The sequence below is a fragment of the Daucus carota genome, chromosome 1 (genome assembly GCF_001625215.2).
Source record: "Daucus carota subsp. sativus chromosome 1, DH1 v3.0, whole genome shotgun sequence".
In the NCBI taxonomy this organism is placed as follows: Eukaryota; Viridiplantae; Streptophyta; class Magnoliopsida; order Apiales; family Apiaceae; genus Daucus; species Daucus carota.
Window position 1 is genome coordinate 46,358,740 of NC_030381.2, and position 24,974 is coordinate 46,383,713.

The window sequence follows — 24,974 nt, forward strand, 5'->3', positions numbered from 1 at the left end:
CATGCAAGTGTGCTTTGAAGAAGCAAATAAATATATGTACTGTGGCGATGCACAAATCTTACCCATAAGCCCGCGTGAAACTTAACATTATTTGACGATTTTAACAGAAAAATGAACAAAGGGCACAACTTGCAAGCGAATGTTAAGGGTAGAGTGCATATTGTCACGTTTTAAATTCCAGGTACTAAACTGCATTTGGAGCAAAATTAAGGGTTCGAAAGTGCAGTTAACTCTACGCAAAATTAACTGAATTTAATACAAATATTCACAAAACGATACAAGGATCAGATTTGTTGCTTTGAAAACAAATACATAACATTTTCTGACGGATAAAATAATATTTTATCGAAACATCACATTCTTTTATAGATCATGTTCTATCAGAATAAGAAAACACGAGAATATTATCAAATGACATTGATTTTTACGGTTTGAATATTCGATTAAATCACATATAGGGATCAGTATTCGACCAAATAGTATATAGAGATCGTTTTACAGTATAGATAAGAAAGCCAGTCAAGTCAGCCAACATTTCGATATATAAGAATATAACTTCACTGGTTGAGAAATTCAGATATTCATATCTCAAATGAGGACACCTGCTTCACAATTTTGTGAAAAGATCAGAAGTGCCAATTTTCATGAAAAGATGGACAGCAATAGTAAGTAGTTCAGTTGATATTGGTAATAATGTTTATTTTCTTTTGCATTATCCTAACACAATATAGTAACAAAAAGATGTTGGGTACTTAATTGTTCGATTACAAACACTAAAGTGTAAAACATATCCATAAAAACTAAACAATTAATAGCAGAAAAAAAATATCAATTCATTAACCTTGTACAGGGAGTTAGATTTACAATTTCTAAATACATAACAGAGGTGATAGCAAAGATTGTAAACACTTAATGCATATATTGTATAAGCATGCTAGAGGTGTTTATATTCTAATTAGGTTCCGTACTTGGCTTGCATGTTTAAAAATGTGTGTAATATGTATTTAATTGGTGAGCTAAGTAATCTGTCCTCACAGAAGTATACACTTCGTAGACAATTTTTTTTTCTAATTCTCTCAACACCGTGACGATAGAAGGGAAACTTACCTAATCAAGCTACTAGTAGTGCCGAGAATATGGTAGAACTGTATTCGAATAGGTACCATCTACAGACTACAAATACACATTGGATAAGGGGAACAGTGCTATCATATATGTCCGGTTAATGTTATATGTTACCACAACATAACAACAGTACCAAGGCAATTCTCAGCTTGTCTAAAGCTGAAATTGATATGACTAGTTTGGTAGAATACTTAAGACCTGAATTAGGCAGTTTGAACATTTCATATATGCATATTAGAATAAAGAGCGACTCAAAACAATGTGAATCAGTAATATATCAAAATCTATATACCTATAACCCCCCCCCCCCCCCCCCCCCCACCCCCCATTCCCCATCTCATCGTTCTTTGCTAGGTACAATAGACAGGAATCAAACAACAAAAGAAATCAGGTTAGTGTGCACTGATTTTCTCTAGTAGTAATTATTCTCCCATATCCAATGAGACCAACAACTGTCCAAACTCTTTCCACAAATCTCAGATATGACCAAAATGGAGAGAGAACAATGAGCAAAACAAATAAATCTGTGGCCTCAAACAATTGGCACCCCCCTTCTCTTAAAGTGCCACCATCTGAAGTTTTATTTACCCTACATTAAGATGCGGAGTACAGCAAGACCAACTGCAGAAACGGAGACGAGGGTACCTATGCAGTATTTGATAATATCATACTTTGCCCCTTCCAACTGAGCCCTTATTCCTTGAATTTCCTGTTGGCAAAATAAAAATTTATAAAGTTATCCCAGCAAAGCAATTATTTCAAACGCGCAACAAGAATGAAGAAACTCACCCTGTCAATCTTGTTGTTCAAGTTGGTGGTTTCTGTACTCTGATTTGCAAGCTCGTCACGTGTACGCCTACACTCCATAGCAACTAGCAATTAGCAGACACAAAAGGAGCTTGAACCAAAATTGCTAATAAATACATGAACATCAGTACAAGTCGAATTAAAATTTGTAAATTGGAAATAACAGCAGCGGAACAAAATATAAGTACATAAAAAGGACAAAAAGTACTATGATGATAAAATTATTTGCCTACACTTCCCAATATCAAGAATACTAATACAATGTTTTAAATTGTTCGAGACAATATTTAATTATAAGTATGTCACATATTTATTTCTACTTCCACCTTGAGCTTTACATGTTTCTACCGGATACTATCACAAAAAAAAAAAAAAAATGTCCTTACCCTCTTTCAAGATTCAAGTCCAATCTCTGGCCAGCAGTGACCTTGTCAACCTCGTACCTGTTTTAGATAGCAATTCTTAGACTTGAGAAAATTATCCAAGGGTAAAACAGAAAGTAATAAGCAAATGTTGGAAGACAGACTTCAGTTCACTACGGATTTTCCCTATATCATTCTGCAGCTTTTCAGTCTCGCGTTGCAACAATGAAAAATGATGCTCCTGCAACACAATTTATTTTCAAGAATGAAATACAGTCTGGTCCGAAATATTGTCATAAGCAAATTCAATGCAGTCTTGCCATTACAGATTACCAAAGAGTTTCACATTCTAGCCAGCATGAGATACCTAAAACTTACGTTGCCTGCATCAGATGTCTTCTCATGCAACAAAAAGTATTCTCAATCCCTAATTGGGCGTCACACCATGTATCAAATGATTCACACTAAGAGTGATGTACATATTACTGTATTAGTGACTAAGTTCTGTTTGTTTCAGTGACTTATAATTCCATGAAAGCACAGTAACTAATCACCTTTTGCACGATAACTGATAACCTCTTTTTCACTGAGCAGCCAATGCTCTAATTTAATGTAAGCAACTTCAACTTTTTATATACGGTTTTATCTCACAACTTGGAAAAGAAGCTCTTATGATAACACGAGCTACTAATATAATATAAGAAGTTAAGATTGTTGGGGATGCCTGCATTTTGTACGAAGACAAATGTATCAATATACAAGTATCAAATGGAAAGATAAAAGATGTAGAATGTGGAGAGTATATACACCAATTTTACTTGTTTTTAGGTGCAAAACTCCTATTATTGTGCATTGTATACCAATATAACGCATTATGTGTGTGTGTGTGATGGTATTAAGCACAAGGATCAATATAATAGAATGAACTCTAATACATCAACAGTTCAAACTCAAGACAAGTGGAAGCATTAGGATCCGTTGGATGCAAGGATCAGCTCAGATCAGGTTAGAGGTGAAACCAATCTTCATATATAGCTAGTATCTAGAATTTCAAGTCTATTAAGTTTCGTCTATTAAGTTACTACTGAGAGCTCAAGTTGTTCATTTCAATTTAACAAATCTAAAAATCAATATAGCTAGTATCTAGAATTTCAAGTCGGCTGACATTGTATTCCATAACTTGCATGTCCATAAAGTAAATCAGCTGTACCTGCGAGCTCTGTATCTCAGCTTTGAACTTGGAAAGATTAGCTTCCTGGAGCATTTCACCCTATAACAACCAACGCAACGAAGGTCAATCACATTTCAAGCAAAGCCAAATGATTCTATCTTGATAGCTTTTTTAAGCAAAGCATTACTGTGGAAGTTAAGCAACAAAAAATGACATAACAGAACCTTTTGCGACTCTGCTCTTGAAACGAATGCATGAGATACATTTTCCAAGCTGTCATTCAAAACTTCAGTAATAGCAGCTGTTATTGCCTCGGCCTGTTGGGAAGGGACCCCTTGCGCTTCTAGCCTGCGCACCTGTCATAATAACAGGCACACAAAATCTTCTCAATTGACATAACACTTAGTATGCCTGTCTTGTAAATAACAAAAACAATTAAACCAAAGTCCAAGGTGAATTACAATGCTATATACACACAAGACATCAGAGAGATTGAAATATTTTATGAACAGGTCCACTTATTGAACAACTCTTCAAGAAAAATTGTATCCGTCAACTACAGGTTTTGACATATACAACTACAAAATCAAAATCAAACATCATCGATAGATGACACAAACACGAACAAAGTAATACACCAAAAAAAAACTCAGTGCTCGCATCCAATTACATAGAAATAGAACATTTAAATCTACTTTTAACTCTTCCCTAAGCTCTTTATATTGATATACCCTACAGATGACAGAAAATGATCGACTAAACTTCAGCTAATAATTAAATCTCAGTGCTATACAAACTCGCATATTGACACAAGATTGCAAGTAGATTGTAATAGTATTTCTTATTCTACAGGTCCTCGAGAAATATCGCTATCAACTACGAGTTTCTTAACATGTAAAATCACAAAACAAAATTCATAAAGAGTCAAATTAAACAAGTCCGCTCGTATCCAATCATCTAGTAATAGAATAATTAAACCTCATTATGAGCCCTAAGAACAAGTACAATTTTCATCTATTGACAAATTCTGTATACAAGAACGAGAAAACAAATGAGCTTACAAGAGCTAAGGTATCGACGAGAAAGGCGCGAGAACCATTGAGGTTGACGTGCTGAGAGATACTGCGATAACTCAACTGATTGGCACTCGAATTCGAAGCAGCAGCTGCCGTTCCGTACAGTTTGGACTTTGCTAATTCGAATTTTGATAATTTGGATAAGCAAATCGCCGAATTGCTCCCTAATTGAAACACTCGCTTGCAAGCAGCCATCGATTACTTCACATATATCTCACTGAATTTTCGTGAGTTCAATTAAACAGGATTGATGTCTGTTTATTGTGTATCTGTGTATGATATATATAGAGAGACGCGGAGAGAAAGAGAAAACGGAGTTGCTTGTGCGAAGAAGACGTATATTCTGATCTTTTCGCCATTTATACCCAAGGGTTTCTTGCGCAGAAATCTTTATACCTTCCCTTTTATTGTTGCAAAGTTATTCTTTCCCCTATTTTTAGGCAGTGAAACTTACACGTCAGTAAAAATGTTTGAATAAATTTTTTTTTTTTTGATAAAAATGTTTGAATAATTTTATTTAAGAATTAGAAAAGTCCACATGTTATTAGGAACATATATACTCCGCCGTCTCAACAAGTTCTTTACGGTTTCGTTTATCGGACGTCCCACCCAATTCTTTACATTACAAAATTTTCTCAAAAAAGTCAATGGGTACAACCACTTTATCACTTTTTCTCCCTTTCACACTATTTTTATTTCACTATCTCTCTTGTATATATTGAAAAATGGTTTTTCTATGGTGTGCCCATGGGCACACACTAAGCACCAAAATTTATGAAATTGGAGGGTTTCTATTGGCTTACCTTCTTTAATAATGGTGGACCCCCTGCAGTTACAACAACCACACCAATCAAAACCTTCCATTTTTATTAATGTTAGTGCTTAGCATGTGCCCATGGGCACACACTAGCCAAACCGATTAAAAAATAATGGGTCCAACCACTTCACCCATCTTTCTTCCTCTTCCACTTCTTTATACATATTTCTTAAATTCCGTACCCAAACCCAATGTAAACAATTGGTGGGACGGAGGGAAAACTGTGTTATTAAACATAGGACCATATATACTAGAAATTCTAAAACTATTTTTTAATTTTTAATTTGTTTTTAAATGATTCTGTTTTATTATACAGACGGATAAAAAAAGCAAAAACCGATTTATAATGAAAAGAAAGTTGTATCTTTTAGAGGGGTGTATTTGATTGAGATTTTATAGCATTTTTTTGCATTAATGATATCCGAGAGTATTCGATTGAGATTGTTTGAAATCCATTAAAATGTTGAGGTATTCAATTGGGATTTTGAATTATGCTACAAAATCTGGTGGTATTCAGTTGAGATTTTAAATTATGCTTTAAAATCCGATGGTATTCAATTGGGATTGTTTAAAATTCATTAAAATTTGATGGTATTTAAATGGTGATGGATTTTTTTTGGATTTCATAAAATGATGGATTTTGTGGCATTCTTTAGTGTATTTTAAGTTTTTTGAAATCCCACCAAATTCAATGCGATTTTGAAGTATTGTGCCTGAATCCTATCAATTCTGCGACATTTTATCAAGAATCCGCAGACTCCTGTTAGTGATATGTTCAATATCCTTACCTATTTAACGATAAAAAATGTAAATTTTTGTGTATGTTTCATTGACTTTTGCTTATAAGTAAGAAATAAAATATTTATATTATTTATGAATAAAGTTTACTAGCTTATAACCCGTGCAATGCACGGGCAGTTAATATATTTGTTATTTTATCGTATATATTATAAATTTAATTAATTTTATAATATGTTTTAGTTAAAAAATTGAACACTATATTGCTCGATATTATTTTAAAAGATTGAATTTTTTTAGTTAGAAAATATAAAAAGTAATATATTTCAGTTAATTAAAAGAATAATTGGTAATATAAATAGACCCGTGTCTCGACCCACATATCGACCGATCGGCCAAATTTTTAATATTTCGGTTTTAATCGTATAATAATAGCTTACAACCCGTGCCATGCACGGGTGATTTATAATATTTGTTATTTTATCGTATATACTACCAATATGAGAATGTTAAAATATGTTTATTTATTTGTTATAATATAAAAAGACCGATAAACCCAGATATATATCAAACAATCAATCTTTTAATATTTCGTTATTAATAATTAATAATATAGTATAGAAGATATATAAGTTAAAGAGAAGCGTAAACCCAAATTCCGACCTTCATAATAATCTAATTTTTTTATGTTTTGATTTAATAAATAATAAAAAAATATATTATAACATGTTATGAATTAAAGAGGTCTGTCGATCGACCAACTGGCTCACCAAACTCGACGCACCAACTAACTTTTTATGTTTCGACTTTAATATTATAATAATAATGTACAGTATAATCTTCCTCTACTTCCGCTTCTCTCTTCCTACTATCGAGGCAAAATAAACATGAATACCCTCCCTAATTTATTTCGCTTTCGAAACAATTCATAACAATTCCACATCGTCAAACAAACCTAATCTAATTCAGATTCATCAATTCTATCTTCCTCCAAAACAAAACACACATATACAACAGTAACAATGCCTTCAATAAACTAAAAACAGTAAAATTAAAAATAAAAAAAATTAGGAAAAAGGTTTGCTAAATAGATAATATTAAAAATATCATCAATTATTTATTTATATTATATATAATAATGTTATCTTTTATATTATGTTGCCCGTATTATTTTAGAAGATGAGCGTTTTAGTTTGGAAATCTAAAAAGATGATGTGTTTTAGTTAAAAAAGGTAATTGATATGTTGCTCAATGTTAATTTGGAAAATTGAGTCGTTTTAATTAGAAAATATAGAAAAGATAATACGTTTGGGTTAGAAGGAATAATTGATTGTATAGATAGGCCCATTATTCGGCACAAGTACCGACCGACCAAACTTTTAATGTTTCGGCTAGAGAATTTGTTTTGGATTCAGAAAAGGAATTATAAACATGCAAGGTGATATCAGTTGCCTTGTAGAACAGAAGTTAATTTTCCAATCTAACGGTGCTTATTTGTTCAATATAAGATCCAACGGATGATAAGCTTTTGGACCAAGGACCATACGACCAAATTATCTCCCTTACGCTTATTATATATAAGTATATAAATAGTATAGAAGTATAGATATAGAAAATTATAAACTAATTTCTAATTTAAAAGGCAGAAATTTGAAAAGTTAAAAATTCTAATTTTTTAAAAATTTATTATTATTTTTTTATTTTGACTTTGCAAAATGTATACAATTTCAAAAATCACATGTAGAGCTGTTCAACTTTAACTAATCTTTAGACGTTCCCTTCTGCCATACATGTTAGAATGTGCTGAAATTATATATGAGCCCTCCTAAAACTATATTCATGTACATGTGTGGATGGTCCTTTTTTTTTCTTTTTCTTTTTTTGTGTCAGGATTGTGTGGATGGTCTTAAATTGAAGTTTTTAATACTTTTTGGAATTGCTGTTGTGTCCCTTGAAAAAGTGTATTGATTTAGTTTCTATAACTGATGTGTGGTCATTGTGTTAATAGTTGTCATGGATGCAGTTTGATTACGTACATCTGTTTGGGGTGGTACTTATTGCTGTTACATGTCTAGAAAAACCATGAATGAAGAATTTAGGTTGAGATTGACCTAATGATCGGAAAAAATTGTTATGTTGTGACCAGCTCTTATCCAAGTGTGCAGGAAAAAGGGAAGTGCGAGGGGGACTTTAACAGTTTTTGATTTTTGTTTTGTAGGGAATAGACCAAAAAATGACCAGCTGATCAGGTAACTGACCTGTTCTTCTGATCTCTGTCAACAGTTTAATGTGTTTCAAGCTGCAGCATATCACACTAGAAATTGATTGTTTGATGAAATTCACAGGCACATACATTTTGTTCGAATGTTTTGGTTTTCTTTACTGAGCAAGACACTCTTACTCTTGAAACTGGCCTCAGAAATGCACGAAGCATTAAATGTACGGAGCTTTGCCGTTTCTTTCTCATAAAACTCGATTATGCAGGAACGCTGAAATCAAAGTGCTTGATCACTTATTCCAGCTGCTTGCACGTGGGGATTAACGAGTAGATTCAAGTTCACTCCTATTACACTTGCATGCGGCAAAGTTTCTAAACACACCGTGAAAACAAGAAATGAAACTGATACCAAATGCTGGTTTATGAGTGGTGGGTCAAATTACTCTAACATGTCAATCGACCTACTTTGCTTTTAAAACTTGGGATTTTTGTTTATTCACCTGTCTCCAAATCACAAGTTGCATTTGTTGCCTACCAACCAGGCAACCACTTTCGACTTGATGCCTGTGATTTCGACCATTCTCTTTTGCTTCACAAACCAAATCAGTAGAAAGTTTATACTCTAATTATTATATACTCCCTCCGTCCCTATTTATCTGTCCACTTTGGAAGTAAAAATTTGTCCCTATTTATTTGTCCATTTATACTTTCAAAACTAATTTAATGATAATTTTTCAAATATATCTCCATAATTTCAATTTTCAAGGCTTGACTTATTTAAAACTTGGTTGAATTCATGTTTTCAAAACATAAAGTAGGGGTATTCCACCATTTTCAAGATATTAATTAGAGGTATTTAATAAAAAAGTTCATACAATCAATTATTCCTTGGTATACGTTCTTTTTTCCAAAATGGACAAATAAAAAGGGACGGAGGGAGTAATTAATATCTTGTGTCTGAGTAAAATGGTTTATAGGAAATTTTCAATCAAGTTGACAGCCGTTGCTAACATTAATTATTGGACGAAAAGCTGATTAAGCTTGCTGACATAACAGATTTATAGCCAACGTGAGTGTTAACTCGACTGCAAGTTCTAATTCGGTTGAGTGACCAAATCGTCATTTATCCCGTTATGATGTACTATATGTATACTTCCCAAAACTCAAAAGGCATCCTCTAGCCTACCTCCATTTTCTTCCACCTCTTCCCAAACTGTTCATCTTTCCTCTTGTTTCTAGCAATTAAAACACGAAACTTAATTTATATCCTTTACCAATTTAAGCATGAAAGGGACCCATACATTTAAGCCTTCATTTAAATTCACTTCACCCTTAACCTTAACTATCAAATTTACTACTGCTACTATCATTTCTTTATTTTCGATATTCCCATAACTACAAGTTATTACTATACAGCAGTGAGAATAGAACCGCCCTACCCATGTGTAATGTGTTTGTAGCTTTGATGTTACATTATTAGTCACTGTTACTTCTGCTACCAGTCACTTGTAAACTTTTACTTGCCTTTTCTTTCTTGTAACTTGTTTTCCAATTCTTTAAGAATTTTATAAGATTTAGTAAAAGATTAACCGCGGTTCTGGATTCGATTCCCGCTCACCCGTGAAAATATCATTTATGCAAAGACTAACCGCGGTTCTGGATTCGATTTCCGCTCACCCGTGAAAATATCATTTATGCAAATGATATATTGCTCGCCTTCACGGCTTCAGTAATCCTGTCGGCACTTGGTAGATTCTCTCCTCTCTCCCGTGACACCATAAATAAATCCCTCCAAAATAAAACCCGGCCCCTTCATCTTTAGACACCACCCCTGTCTTAGCCATGACATCAACGTTTTCAACTTCTCTTCATCGCCTTGTCTTAATCTTCTTAACCATTTTGCCAACCTATGACTCAAGTTACCTTAACTACCCAGACGCATTGTCCAAATCCATATTATTTTTCGAAGGCCAGCGTTCGGGTTATTTGCCGGGAGACCAGAGACTGAGTTGGCGCCAAAATTCAGGGCTGAGTGATGGCTATGCCGAGACCACGGAGTTGACTGGCGGCTACTATGACGCCGGAGATAATGTGAAGTTTGGGTTTCCGATGGCGTTTACGACCACAATGGTGGCCTGGTCGGTGGTTGAGTTCGGAGATTTGATGCCGCCGGGAGAGCTGAGGAATGCTTTAGTGGCGCTTCGTTGGGCTACTGATTATCTTCTCAAAACAGTCTCCATACCTGACCGTATTTATGTGCAGGTAATTTCAATATTAGTGTATTCATCACTCATTATCTTTATTTAACAATAATGCTTGTTTCATAACAAATACACAGGATATATTTTAGACAAATTTTGAGGAAAAAAATTGTCCATGGCATTACCATACTATGAATGTTTTTTTGTCATAATGTGTGTTCGTAAATAAAGTGATGTGTCATAAATTCATGATAAATTAGCCGTTGTCAGGAATTTTTTTTATCGAAAAAGTTTAATATCTAACCATCGTACATGAAAAGAAGACCGAAGAATGTTGGTCCGCTATTTAGAAAGATATATTTTACCGATTTTGCGTGTATTTTTTGATATTGTTAAATAATTGTACTCATGTTTTCTCTTTTTGAGCAAACGACGGATAGTGTAATATTATATTTTATTTTGGCACTATGTGTTTTATAATCTCTTATTTTTATATTAATCTTGAAAAATTATATATAAATGAATATATAAGCTATTGCTGTGTATTAGTGATGGGGAAAAAATGGTTGGATCTGAAATTTGCAAGAGAGGAGGTGATTGGGTGAAGAAGAGACAAGTTATTTATTATGTGGTGCAATGGACTTGGAAGGAGAGAGTGACACACACTATTTGAAAACCAACCCGTGAAGAAATTTGAGAGGGTGGTTGCTTGATGAGTCCTTTTTATTAATTATACTTACTAATTTGTATGTATTTTAATACTGGATCCCACAAATGGTTTCTAATATTGTGGACTTGAGTTTGACAACTTTGAGCACTCACCTACATTGAAATGTGTAGCAAGTCACAGACGCAGTATGTGTGATGAGAAAATAACTGTAAAACTCAGGTCCTGTTTCACTGTTTATTTGGTCACTGATTAGTGTGCAGGTCTATAATTGTTTTTTTGACAAACAAGGTTAGCAACTTTTAATATCTTGAACATATATGTCAATAGTATGTGTTACCAGTCTCTTTAGTCTTTAGGGATATGAGAATCACAGGCTTTCATCTAATGCTTACTTGCAATGAATGCAAAATCAGAGGTTTCAAAATGTTAATGTGGTAGTATCTTTCGAAATATAAGTGGAGCGGTTCTGTTACAAAGAACATCTCCTATTTATAAGACAGAACTCGGTCTTGTTAAGTTCCCACCTCTCCCACCACAACTTCGTAAAGAAATTGAAAGATTTCTTGGGTCAATATTCGACCTTAGTGTCCATAAGTAGTACCCTACCAACTCGAGAGGATTCCAGTATGTGCCTATTTCAAGCTAGTAGAAAGACATGATCCATGTATACTAACCGTATTTAAGGCCTGTATATTTTTTCTGGGCGACCATTACTTTTCTAGAAACAACGTAGCCTAATCTTATATTATAGCTTTTTATATTCTGATTTGTTAAGGTCCGTTCAATTACCTAATTGTGCACAAAACTAAAGGCATAAAAAACATGATTAATTCTGTCTACTTTGGACTTGTTGAGCAACCACCTATCAGTGTCCTAGGCTTTATAACTGAAGGTGAAAACCATGAATCGCCATAACCATTAGTACTGTATTTCTTAAAGCATGTTTGTTTATGTCTCAATGGCTGCTGTCTTCACTTCACGTGTCTCAGCTTTTAAAGATTGTCTAGCATTAAATTTATGTAAACATGCAATATTCTAAATGATTATAGATTAAGCTATTGTGCTGAGATAAGATATTTGAGATACACCTGACCTGTGTTAGAAATGAAATATAAATCTATATTGTTTTAAGCATGTTTGGTGAATTGCACCCTTCTAATTATGATAATACAACTTAGCATTCAAAAGATTCTTTTGATTAATTATGTCAACTTGATAAGAAACATTATTAAACGGAAGTTGAAATCATGAGTTGTGTTTTTATAAGTGCGTGCATATATGTTCTATGATAGGTTGGTGATCCAGTTATAGATCATAACTGCTGGGAAAGGCCAGAAGATATGGATACTGCTCGAACTGTTTACAAAGTGGATGCACCAAATCCAGCCTCTGATGTGGCGGGTGAAACAGCAGCTGCTCTTGCAGCTTCGTCTATGGCCTTTCGATCATCTGATCCCGGATACGCTGATACTCTGTTACGTACTGCCACAAGGGTCTTTGCTTACGCAGATACTTATCGAGGGGCTTATAGTGACAATGCAAACATTAGAGATGGCGTGTGCCCATATTATTGTGATTTTGATGGGTATCAGGTATAAGTTCATCTCTGTATTCTTACAACGCTCTCATTAGAGTTCATAAAACTTCCAGGTTTTTTTTATACATTTAAAAAACATTGCAGGATGAATTATTGTGGGGAGCAGCTTGGCTGAGGAGGGCTTCCCAAGATGGTTCTTACCTTAATTACCTACAAAACAATGGTAAAACACTTGGAGCTGATGATAATATTAATGAATTCGGATGGGACAATAAGCATGCAGGCCTTAATGTCCTTGTTTCCAAGGTTGGTCACATGCTTTTTGGGTTATGGCACTTTGAACTAGAATGACATATTACATGTGGATACATCTTCTTTTAATATTAACAGTTGGCACCAGATATATTCATTAAAATGAACTGGGATTTTGACTGCATGCAGGAAGTTTTGCAAGGAAACATATATGAACTCCAATCGTATAAAGCCTCAGCAGATAGCTTCATGTGCACTCTTATACCAGAATCATCCTATTCTCACATAGACTACACTCCTGGTGGCCTTATCTACAGGCCGGGTGGGAGCAACTTGCAGCACGCAACAACGATCTCCTTCCTTTTGCTAGTTTATGCAAATTACTTAGAAAGGTCATCACAGACTATAAATTGTGGTAGCATTAGTGGGGGTCCATCAATGCTCCGCAAAATCGCCAAAAGGCAAGTTGACTACATTTTAGGTGAGAACCCCAAGGGTATGTCGTATATGGTTGGCTATAGCAACTATTTTCCACAACGCATTCATCATCGTGGTTCATCACTTCCTTCACTAAAGGATCATCCTCAATTTATTGGATGTAAGGAGGGATCAGTTTACTATAACTCCTCGGATCCTAATCCAAATGTACTAGTTGGGGCTGTGGTGGGTGGTCCAGGAGAAGACGATACCTATGAAGATGACCGAGTTGATTTTAGAAAATCTGAACCCACTACTTACATTAATGCACCATTTGTTGGTGCACTGGCGTATTTTGCAGCTAATCCTAATCCAGTTTAAGTTGATTGACACAGGTATTTAAAGAAATATCATTGTATTATTCATTAAACATTAGGCAGGATCACGTCTAAATTAGGGTGATTATATCTCTCATCTTGTGCTAAGGGCCAAGAAGGAAGAGGTCAGTGTTTTGAATCTTGGGATGAGTTTCTGTGAACAAACTTCTTGTGTTTGCTGTTTTAAACTTCTTTATGAAGTTGGATGCTTCCATGCTTGCAATGATGGGCCTGGACCTTGGTTTACTAATTAAGAAAAGCCCAAATGAAGTATACTCAAAAACAGGGAAATTCAAGTTCCCTATTTGTGTGGGTTTGGTTTAGTTGGATAATAATATAATAACCTCAAATTAACATCTGCACTAAAATTGATACATTTGTCCATTTCCTCAACATGAGTGATAACATTTTGTTTCATGGTTTGAAATATTTGTAAATTTTATTAAGGTGGAAAAAAACTGATCAATATGAACCACTTGTCTAGGCAATGCCAATTGGACAACCTGTTGTGCAGATGGCAATCAACAATTGGGCAATCTATTGTAGCCTCAAAAGAGACATCTTAGATGATGTAGAAAAACAATTATAAATAGAATGATGAAGTGAGAGTAGAGTGAGTGGTATTGAGAAGTAGAGATAGCTTGAGAGGAGATAAGATAAGTTGAGGCCTAAGGCTACCAGTGTTTTGTTTTTAAGAGCTCACAGTTCACATTCTCACTCCACTTGAACATAACATTAACATACAATGGCCTCAGCATCCTTTCTCAAGTCCTCCACTATTCTTGACAAGTCTGAGTGGGTGAAGGGCCAGACCCTCCGCCAGCCTTCAGTCTCTGTCGTCCGCTGCCACCCCACAGCTGCCTCCGCCATAAACATTAGAGCTTCCTATGCCGATGAGCTTGTTAAGACCGCGGTAATTTCTCCAATCTTGTTGCTTTTCTTTATGACTTGGTCTTAAAATAATGTACAACTTAATATCAACTCACTAATACTGCATGGTTTTACAACGAAGTAAAAGGAAGTAAGGTGTTTATATCTTTTCTCATGATCTTGTGGGTGCAGAAAACTATTGCATCACCGGGGCGTGGAATTTTGGCCATGGATGAGTCGAATGCCACATGTGGAAAGAGGTTAGCCTCGATTGGGCTGGAGAACACTGAGGCCAACCGCCAAGCATACCGTACCCTCCTTGTCTCGGTTCCTGGGCTTGGTAACTACGTCTCTGGTGCTATCCTGTTTGAGGAAACTCTTTACCAATCAACAGTTGATGGGAAGAAAATTGTTGATGTTCTTAAGGAGCAGAACATTGTTCCCGGTATCAAAACTGACAAGGTACATATTAATGTCTGAAAGCAGTATATTTTGATATTCATATTTAGTAGTAGTAGTAGTAAATCAATCCTCAAAACTGTATCCCCTGTAGCAGATGTTATTTCACACAAATTTCAGTAAGTTTTAGAACAAAAAGAAAGTAAAATGTGTATAAATACGGACACTAACCCAACCCAAGATTCAAAATCGCCCCAGGTCAGTGGAAGGTATGCTTAAGAGTTGAGACTATCCAACTATATACGAATATTAGATAGTTCAGTCTTTCTTAAAAAAGATATTTAATGTTCAACCAGATATAATTGATGTAACATCAATGATGAGGACATAATTTCCCTTTAGTATATACATTCTGACACTGATTCAATTATAGTGATAGACTATTTTTAAGACTGAGTTCTTGAAGTATAGGTTTCGGTTCATATGAGAACCAGTTTAGTTTAGGAACATGAAAACTCTTCTAAAACAACTAAGAATAACAGTAACCTTAATCAAAATAGAAGTGGACATGCGTGGCAGTTTCTTTAGCCTCTGTCGGTTTAGCAATTAGCATTAAGATTATTAGGTTCTTATCAACCTGGATACTGAAACTAACTCTGGAAATATAACACTGTTTTATAATGGTTATGGACTTATAGGAGTAACGGTATGTCCCTTGGAACATATATGAATTTATAAACTTAAATGCTGTTTTAACAGGGTTTGGTGCCCCTAGCTGGTTCAAATGATGAATCCTGGTGCCAAGGTCTTGATGGCCTTGCTTCACGCTCTGCTGCTTACTATCAACAGGGGGCTCGTTTTGCCAAATGGTATACTTTTATATAGATTCCCCATAGTCATTCTAAAATTCTTAAACAAGTAGAGAAACTCTTACAATTTCATGTGCATAAATAACAAAAACACATATGTTTCATCAATCAGGCGTACTGTTGTAAGCATTCCCAATGGCCCATCTGCCTTGGCAGTCAAAGAAGCTGCTTGGGGCCTTGCTCGCTATGCTGCAATCTCCCAGGTACAAGAAAATCTCAAGATACTAGTATAAGACTCAGTTTTGCTGTGCTAAATATGAACTCTTCTTCGTACAGACTCACACATATCACTTATTGTTTGCATAATGTTTGGAACTTCAGGATAATGGATTGGTGCCAATAGTAGAGCCAGAAATCTTGCTTGACGGTGAACATGGCATTGAAAGGACTTTTGAAGTCGCTCAAGCAGTTTGGGCTGAAGTCTTCTTCTATCTTTCCCAGAACAATGTCCTATACGAGGGAATTCTCCTCAAGCCAAGCATGGTTACCCCTGGTGCAGAATGCAAGGAAAGAGCCACTCCTGAAGAAGTTGCTGGCTACACTTTGAAGCTCCTCAACAGAAGAATCCCTCCAGCTGTCCCTGGAATAATGGTACATTGCTCAAAACTGAACTATTCATTCAAGGCATTTCAGGGGAGAATTTATTTACTAAAAATACACAAACTTAGTAATGTACTAATACGTTGAACTTAATTGTGCTCAAACAGTTTTTGTCCGGAGGACAATCTGAAGTTGAAGCCACACTCAACTTGAATGCAATGAACCAATCTCCGAACCCATGGCACGTGTCTTTCTCCTACGCCAGGGCTCTTCAGAACACCTGTCTGAAGACATGGGGAGGACTACCAGAGAACGTGGCTGCAGCTCAAGAGGCATTGCTTGTGAGGGCCAAGGCTAACTCTCTTGCTCAACTTGGAAAGTACACTGGTGAAGGTGAGTCAGAGGAAGCAAAGAAGGGCATGTTTGTCAAGGGCTATGTGTACTGATCATCTAATATCCCTTAGTACCCAAGAGCATTGAAGAAAGCCAATCCATGAAGAAGATAATTCAATTATATAGTTGTGAAAACTGTTTTTGTTTTATGACATGAATTCAGTCACTTTATAAATTAAAACTTCATGTTAATGAGATTAGCTAGTGTGTGCCACCATCAAATTTTAAGAATGCTTTCGAATGATATAATTGAATTAGGAGAGCTGGATAAAAATAAAAATAATAAAGCCGTCCTGGGAAGACGTTGAGAAACATAACTAGAGCTGCTATAGACTCCTGCGACAATGAAGAAAAATAAGATTGTATACTCATTGCAATACCATAACCACCTTGGCATTACATTTACAATTCCTCCGCCTCTCCCAATTAATTCTATACGTTTCTTTTCGACAGCTTGACACGCATTTCAATACTCTTATAAAATATAGTTTCAAAACTTATTTTTTAGGATTTTTTTTCCAAAAAAAAATTTAACTTCCAAAGTCTAATTCAACAAAAAAAATTTAAAAATAAATTAAACAACTACACTATTAAACGCCATGCCGCGTCACCGTCCCCCAATGTCTACCGCCAGGATAACAGTTTAACACGGTACTTTGATAGTGGTTTAAAATAATTGATTATTTATTGATTATATATATTTATCGAAAAAAAAGTTGGATTAAAGAAACTCTTGAGTGAATCAGTTTTTCATCACAACTCTTATCCGTATGGATAAAAAATCTAGACCTAGATTATTCATCGATCTTTTTTCGTTCATGAAATGTACTAATGATATTTGTATGTTATTGACATAAATCCCATATATAGCCGAGACAAAATACAATAAATATTATATTTAAAGCACGGATTCTCGTATCTATTCACATATAAATATGGTAACAATTTGTTAAAAATATATTATTTCAGAATTTGAATAAAATTATTTATTCAGACCTATTTTGAGAAAACATTTATAAGATAACATCGGATTTTAAATTTTATTTTATATCACTAGAATTGGAAAAGATAAAATTTTAAATAAATAATAAAAGAAAGATGCTGATATATGCACATCTTAAATTTATTTATGCACACTTTTTTTTTACCAAATTAGTCTTGTCCTCTATCATTTCAACCATATCTTATCAATTCAAAAGGATAATTTAGTACTATATGTCCCATTTAATTCTATACGTTCATTATTTAGCACTTAATTTAATGCTTTTATAAAATATATTCGATAACATATTTTTAAAGTTTTCTTTTTCTTAACAAAAATTTAATAATTAAACTTTTATTGAGGAAAAATAAATGCAACAAATAAATTATAAAATTATATTTTAGATATTAAAGTGCCCGCAACTCATATACACCTCAGAGGCTCAGAGTACAAAATAGATGAAAGGAGGCCTAAATAAATTTTGGATGTCATATATCATCAACCTAAAAGAACACATTTGTCAAAAAAAAACCCTAAAAGAACACACTTAGTGGGCGTTTGGGTAAGGTTAAAATAAGTGCTTTTTGCTTAAAGTAAAGAAGTGGTGAAGAAATTAGAAGTAAATTAAGACTTATAAGTGGTTAAAATGTTTGGCAAATAAGCAGAAGTCCTGAAACAAAAGTTAGCATTCCTAACTTTTTATAAGTGCTTCTTGACTTCTTACACAAACGGTACAAATAACTGCTTCTAACTTATAATTCAGAAGCCGGACTTTTAAGCCTTCCCCAAACACCCCCTTGCACAGTTACACACATGTATCGAAATAAGGAAACAATCAAACGGACGTTATTACAGTAATTAATTACATTAATTAACACACTTTCACTCAACTTTACCATCTCATTCAACGGTCTTGTCTGAAATCCCAACTTTCCCGGTCTTGTCCGGTAATGAGAAGGGAGTTGTATTATTCTTCGCCACGACCTTTTGGTCTAGGCAGAAAACACGGGTAAAATGGTAAATATGCAAACTTCCACTACCATCAACTACCCATTCTTCTCCCCCCGGTTTCACTACACAATTTCCTCTTTCTTACAGCTTCTAGAGAGAGAATATACATATGATTAGTATTTATTACATTCTCAAGTTCCGCGTGTTCCTCGTTCTCTTTAGTTTTGCAGAGAAGCTTCTCCTCAAAATGTTATTATCTGTGTTTCTGAAATACACACAACAAGGTGGTAATAATCTTTTCACTTCACTCGTATATTTCTGTGTGTCAGTGTGTTTTGTGAATAAATTGCCTAATTTGTTTATGATGTGATGATGTGGTCACCGGGACCCACCCTGTCTGTAGCATGTTTTTGCATTTGTGACTTCCATAAAAGGCACCGTCATGAATACACCTGTTTAATTTAACTGGTAAAAAGTATTTCTCGGACATGTTGAGATTTTAGGAGAACTGGTCGCTTAAAATCACGTAACTGCACTTTTGCTCAATTCTTTCTGGCTGGTTTGTTAATTGTATTTGTAAGTAACTTTCTATTTGCAGTTATAAAATCTTGGACCCTGTTTTTAACTGTATTGCTTTGTTTCAGTAGTAAGATGGTGCTGCAAGAGTTCGGGTTTGTATTGACGTAGGTGATGGATAAATCCTTTTCTTACTAGTGCTAGTCGGTTTGAGGGAGAATAGAGCCTGTAAGAGTCTTGGAGGGTAAGAAATGGGGGCTGCTGGTGAACAAGATTCGACGGATTTAGAAAAGATGCAAGGGGGCATAAGTTCCCGTAAGGAGAAGATTCTTGTTTTAGTGAGGTTTAGGCCATTGAGTGACGAGGAGATTGCAAGGAATGAGGTTTCCGATTGGGAGTGCATCAACGAGACCAGTATATTGTTCCGCAACAGCCTTCATGAACGGTCTTCGTCTCCAACTGCCTATACGTATGGTAAGGAAATTATCATCAATTTATGTAGACTCTCATTTTTTTCAAAGTACTGCAACATTTTTCCTGGACTTTGCAAAATATTGAAAGGGTCATTTCTTGGACTTGCTTTGTTTGTCATCCTAAGCTCGGTATTTTCATATTTGGAATTGCGGATCTTGTTACAAGTTCCAAGATCTGTTTCGAGATTCTGATAGTAAATGTAGATCTTTAGAGCCATGTTACCTGAAAATTACACATTATTGACTAACATGAAGGAGAGTGCATGGGTGATAATTTTTTATATATACTTCACAAACTACTCAGTTAAGTGAGCCTAGTGATTTATGTATCCAATTCAAGACTAAATGGTCTCACATTATGTCTTTCCTTAACAAAAGCCGCATTCCAATTGTCGTGTTGCATTTCGATTGTCATGGATAAGTGACTTTACACTAGTGTAAGAACAGGCAACTGGATGACACAAGTTTATATAAATCATTCTTCAGGTGAAAATTTTTCTGTTTAGATTAATTAAAGGTACTAAAAAAATGATTTGGAGTTCCTGTACTATCCTTATCTGCTAATATGCATGGAGTTATCTAATCAGCGCTTCTCTTTTGCCTTTTCAACATAGACAGAATTTTTGGGGGTGACTGTTCGACAAGGCAGGTATACGATGCAGGGGCAAAAGAGATTGCTCTTTCAGTTGTCAGTGGTATTAACTGTAAGTGCAGTAATGATGCTTTTCGTGATGCTATACATGGCCTCAACAACAAAACTAATATTGAATGAACTTCCACATGTGATTCAGCAAGTATTTTTGCATATGGGCAAACAAGCAGCGGAAAAACACACACCATGCTTGGAATAACAGAGTATACAGTTTCAGAGATATATGACTACATACAAAGAGTAATGACAAATTCAGTGATTTTTATTCAGTCAAGTTCTCCCAACTATGCATTCTTGACATGACAGCATTGTTCTCTTATCCAGCATGAAGAAAGAGTGTTTGTTCTGAAGTTCTCTGCACTGGAGATATACAATGAAGATGTTAGAGACCTCCTCAGCACAAACAGTATTCCACTTAGGCTCCTAGATGACCCAGAGGTATAGTCATGATTTTTGAATTCCCGCTTGTGTTGTATATATTTTCTATTAACATATCTTATATTTCTAGAAAGGGACGGTTGTGGAGAAGCTCACAGAAGAAATTTTGAGGGATCAGAAGCATCTCAAGGAGCTTCTATCTGTCTGTGAAGGTATGACTTCTGTGTAACGTTAATAGTTAAGTTTGTGTTTTTATATTCTGTTGTAATTTTATCCTTGCAGCTCGTAGACAGATGGAAGAGACTTCCCTGAATGAAACAAGCTCTAGGTCTCATCAAATTCTTAAATTGGTGTGCCCCTGGTCTCTTCTGATTGTCTGATTAAAGCTACTTTATCATTTATATTAGAGAACTGAATCCACATGGTTATCTCCTGCAGACGATTGACAGCTCTGCCTGTGAGTTCGTAGGAAAGGGCAAGTCAGCAACCCTGTCAGCCAGTGTGGTACAGTTTATTTATCTTACTTTGCAGTCACTTTCCTTGATAGTTTTTAATTGCTAATGAAGATAGTGCCCGGTGATCATAGTTATAATTTAAGATCTTTGTTGCAGAATTTTATTGATCTGGCAGGGAGTGAGCGTGCGTCTCAGGCATTATCAGTTGGACACAGACTGAAAGAAGGCTGCCATATCAATCGTAGTCTGCTGACTTTGTCAACTGTTATTCACAAGCTAAGGTTGACTACCTACTAACCAATACTTTATAATTTATATATATATTTTTTTACTATATCCGACATTTTTCTCACTGTTTAAATATTATATCAACATTAAGAATTAGGGGTTGGTTCCCTGGCATAAGTTTGTTTGATGACATTAACGTAAGAGATCTGCGTGTTAGTGCTTGGATTTCATGTTTAAGATGTAGGGTCGCGCTCAAGAGAGAACCAGTCCTTAAAATAGAATTATAGAAACACTAAGGTTCTGCTGCAGAATCCTAAATTTTAAATAGATTTTTAGGATCTAAATCTAAATACATGTTTTTTTCATGTTTTTTCATCGTTGTGTGTGTCAAAAATAATTTTAAAATATAATACATAGATATTGACATTTTTTTGCATGTGAAGTTCTGTTGCAGAACCCTAACTAATACTTAAGTGCTGCTGCAGAACCCTACCTAATACTAGAAATAAGGTAAGGGTTCTATGGTTCTCTTTTGAACATGACCCTTAAGATGTATTATAGTAATGTTTTTATTCATAAAATTAGTTTGAGCTATTCTTACTCTAATTAGTTGACACGATGATATCATATATATTTCAGAAGTAATATCACAAGGTGATCTATAATGAATCAGAAACCTCAAACTCAATGCAATGCTAGTTACATATGTTGTTAATAGTTAGCATCCTAATTGGTTAACCATGAATCCATGTGTTTGTGTTACTTCAATATATTCTTACATCTAGCCTTTTGGGTCCCTACTGGTAGCAACTAATCAACTATCTTGTCCATATACTTATTATATGCTAATAATTATGATTTAATGTAGCAAGGGAAGGCGTGGACATGTAAATTACAGAGACTCAAAGCTAACGCGAATTCTACAACCCTGCTTGGGAGGGAATGCCAGGACCGCCATCATCTGTACCTTGAGCCCTGCTCTAAGCAATGTTGAGCAATCTAGAAATACCCTCTTGTTCGCCAATTGCGCAAAAGAAGTGAGCACAAATGCTAAGGTTAATGTTGTAATGTCAGATAAAGCCTTAGTCAGACATTTGCAGAAGGAGTTGGTTCGATTAGAAGGTGCCTTAAGAACTCCTGCCCCTACTTTCGCCTCTGATCATACAGTATTATTGAGAATGAAAGATCTTCATATAGAAAAGGTAACTTTTTCTTTTAAGGCCACTCCTTTCTTCATGTCCACTTATTAATGTCTTTATCAGCACAATAAATATAATATGGACCTGATGCAAATTATGTCTCACAAGTAAATTGAATTCTTTAAGTTACAATTGTCTCAAAGTTGAATAATTGCTATTTCTAGTGTCTGTTTTACGGTTCAAAAAAGTTGTATTGTTAAGTAGCATATCTACTCGTAGGCTGGCACTTATCAGGTGTTTCTTTTTGTAATGCAGTTAGAGAGAGAGATGAAAGAGCTAGCTGTGCAACGCGATCTTGCTCAAGCCAAGCTTGAGGACGCGTTATGTGAGATTCAAAATGCCCGTTCTTCTCGCCAAGACAAAAGGAAAAATGAAGATCCCCACCATTCTTCAGATGATGAGGAAGACCTATCTGATGGTACGTCTTCATCAATTTCAAATAGAAGAAAGTTCCTTAGATCTGGTCAGTTTCAAGGCCAGGAAGGGTTAGCTCTGGGATCTGAAGAAGATCCTAATTCCATCTGCAAGGAGGTTTGCTGTATTGAGATGGAAGAGTCAAGCAAGGATGAAACTGCTGATCATCTTATCCTGTCAGCTCGTCAAGACAATGTACGAGTGTCGGAATCAGTAAGTGGTTATGGGGAGTTGGAAGACGAGGAAATTATGTCATCATCACCCAGCGAAGTTAGTCACCCCCAAAACTCCTATAATTACGGGTCACTGAAGTGGAGGGTTCAAAATGTTCAGAAGACTACTAATACTCTAGTAGGCGATTTCCCTGATGAACCCTCTCCGTGGTCCCTTTCAACAGATATGTCTAATTCTGGATGCCTGAGGTCACCTAGGAGCTCTATCTGGAGACCCAATCTCATAAATGGCTCATCTTCACCAAGCTTAGAGATGTTACAACCAAATGAGAAAACCCCACCCAAACAGTCTGCAAAATTTTTTACTGGAAGACCACACTCAAAAAGAAGGATTCCCGCACTCAATTATAATGACGACACTGCAAGGCTTGCAAGAAACGGTTACCAATCTTCTATTGGGAGTTCCCTACTGGATGATCTTGATGGTCAGAAGAACAAGGGCCCCGGAGATGAGGGCATTCCTAGCATTGACACATTTGTTGCAGGAATGAAGGAAATGGCGGAGATTCAGTACGAGAACATTGAGAATAATGCTGCTGACAATCAGGTTAGTATATTTTCTTCTCTGATATCCACATCTTTTACCGGTGTATTTCCTATTTGTAATATGATTTAAATTTTTACTTGTCAATTTGCTCATCTGATATCAAAAAATAACCACCTTTATGTGTGTTAAGTAAATTACAAAGAGCATAGATTTTGATATATAATTTTTTCAATTTCAAGTCAACAATGGAGTGTGCTCTGCAGACTATTATTATGCAACACAATGACATGATATGTATGGTAAGATTGAGAATTTTATAGTAATTTTATGGATACCCAAACATGTAGCCTGCCCATTGAGAAGGTAAATTAATATTAGCTCCCAAGGATGGCAGCAGGTTGTTCTATAAATGGAGCTGATGAATGGGCTGCTGAATCTTCAACTCAAAGAGACAGGAATTGGCTAGTTCGGGTTCGGATATGCTAAGAACGTTACTTTTAGAGAACGACCTATGAAGCTGCTAATTTCAGCTAAACATGAAAAAGAGTCCATTTTGGAGCCTAGAGCCAGCTGCTGTAACATTTTTGTTCTGATTTTTTTAGATTTTTGAAGTACGGGGTGAGGAAAAGGTGGGAATTGCCCTTAGGAGCGCCCTTGACTTGCCTCCACTTGAGCACTCCATAATTCTCTGTTATAATTATTATTACATAAAAGGAAGATTTTATTTTGACGTTTACATTAAACATGAGACGTGGCAGCTTTTATTAAGCTTAACAGGATCCCTTCTGTACATTTTAGGTCAGGGAGACAAATTTGAAGGTTGAAACAGTTGAGAATAATGTCAGAGATGTCGGTTTGGATCCAATGCAGGAAGTGATCAGAACACTTTCAGACTGGCCTTCAGAATTTGAGAGGCTGCAGAGATCGATACTTGAACTTTGGCAAGCATGCAATGTTTCACTGGTTCATAGGACATACTTCATTCTTCTCTTCAGAGGTGATCCTATGGATTCCATTTACATGGAAGTAGAGCTGCGAAGACTTTTCTTCATCAAAGAAGCTTTTTCGAGGGAAGGTCCAGAGGTGGACAATGGTCTGACTGTCACATTGGCTTCAAGGTCATCTCTCTGTCTCTCTCTCAGTCTCTCTACATATATATATATATAT

The 24,974-nt window shown here is 35.4% G+C and overlaps 4 protein-coding genes across 16 annotated transcripts in view; 3 read left to right on the forward strand and 1 right to left on the reverse strand.

Moving 5' to 3' along the window:
• Positions 1-1,441: 1,441 nt before the first annotated feature.
• LOC108210699 (protein FMP32, mitochondrial) lies at positions 1,442-4,934 on the reverse strand. The gene is made up of 7 exons (XM_017382092.2): positions 4,527-4,934; positions 3,690-3,821; positions 3,505-3,564; positions 2,459-2,535; positions 2,319-2,375; positions 1,915-1,981; positions 1,442-1,834 (listed from the first exon to the last, which is right to left on the reverse strand). Exons 1-7 carry the CDS (start codon positions 4,734-4,736, stop codon positions 1,715-1,717), a joined length of 723 nt encoding a protein of 240 aa, XP_017237581.1. The 5' UTR covers positions 4,737-4,934; the 3' UTR covers positions 1,442-1,714.
• A 5,097-nt stretch (positions 4,935-10,031) lies between these two features.
• Positions 10,032-14,385, forward strand: LOC108204498 (endoglucanase 24). Of its 2 annotated transcripts, XM_017373968.2 has the most exons (5): positions 10,032-10,576; positions 12,478-12,777; positions 12,867-13,028; positions 13,164-13,786; positions 14,253-14,385. In XM_017373968.2, exons 1-4 carry the CDS (start codon positions 10,157-10,159, stop codon positions 13,770-13,772), a joined length of 1,491 nt encoding a protein of 496 aa, XP_017229457.1. In that variant the 5' UTR covers positions 10,032-10,156; the 3' UTR covers positions 13,773-13,786; positions 14,253-14,385. The 2 variants fall into 2 exon arrangements, with proteins under 2 accessions (XP_017229457.1, XP_017229456.1); XM_017373967.2 differs by lacking the exon at positions 14,253-14,385 and having other exon boundaries at positions 13,164-14,012.
• Positions 14,350-17,039, forward strand: LOC108204499 (fructose-bisphosphate aldolase 1, chloroplastic). Its single transcript, XM_017373970.2, has 6 exons — positions 14,350-14,681; positions 14,831-15,100; positions 15,797-15,906; positions 16,019-16,109; positions 16,228-16,497; positions 16,614-17,039. Exons 1-6 carry the CDS (start codon positions 14,514-14,516, stop codon positions 16,890-16,892), a joined length of 1,188 nt encoding a protein of 395 aa, XP_017229459.1. The 5' UTR covers positions 14,350-14,513; the 3' UTR covers positions 16,893-17,039.
• Positions 17,040-18,695: 1,656 nt separating this feature from the next.
• The window catches only part of LOC108207929 (kinesin-like protein KIN-7F), a 7,391-nt gene continuing 1,112 nt past the window's right edge, over positions 18,696-24,974 (forward strand). Inside the window, exons 1-12 of one of the 12 annotated variants that reach the window (XM_064085727.1) lie at positions 18,696-19,056; positions 19,417-19,762; positions 20,376-20,465; positions 20,553-20,653; positions 20,738-20,851; positions 20,922-21,003; positions 21,074-21,141; positions 21,230-21,295; positions 21,403-21,527; positions 22,343-22,676; positions 22,929-23,867; positions 24,047-24,594. In XM_064085727.1, coding sequence (XP_063941797.1) covers positions 19,540-19,762; positions 20,376-20,465; positions 20,553-20,653; positions 20,738-20,851; positions 20,922-21,003; positions 21,074-21,141; positions 21,230-21,295; positions 21,403-21,527; positions 22,343-22,676; positions 22,929-23,867; positions 24,047-24,127 — 2,223 coding nt within the window. In that variant the 5' untranslated portion in view covers positions 18,696-19,056; positions 19,417-19,539 and the 3' untranslated portion in view covers positions 24,128-24,594. The other 11 variants (XM_017378428.2, XM_017378436.2, XM_017378376.2 and 8 more) reach the window with 11 other exon arrangements.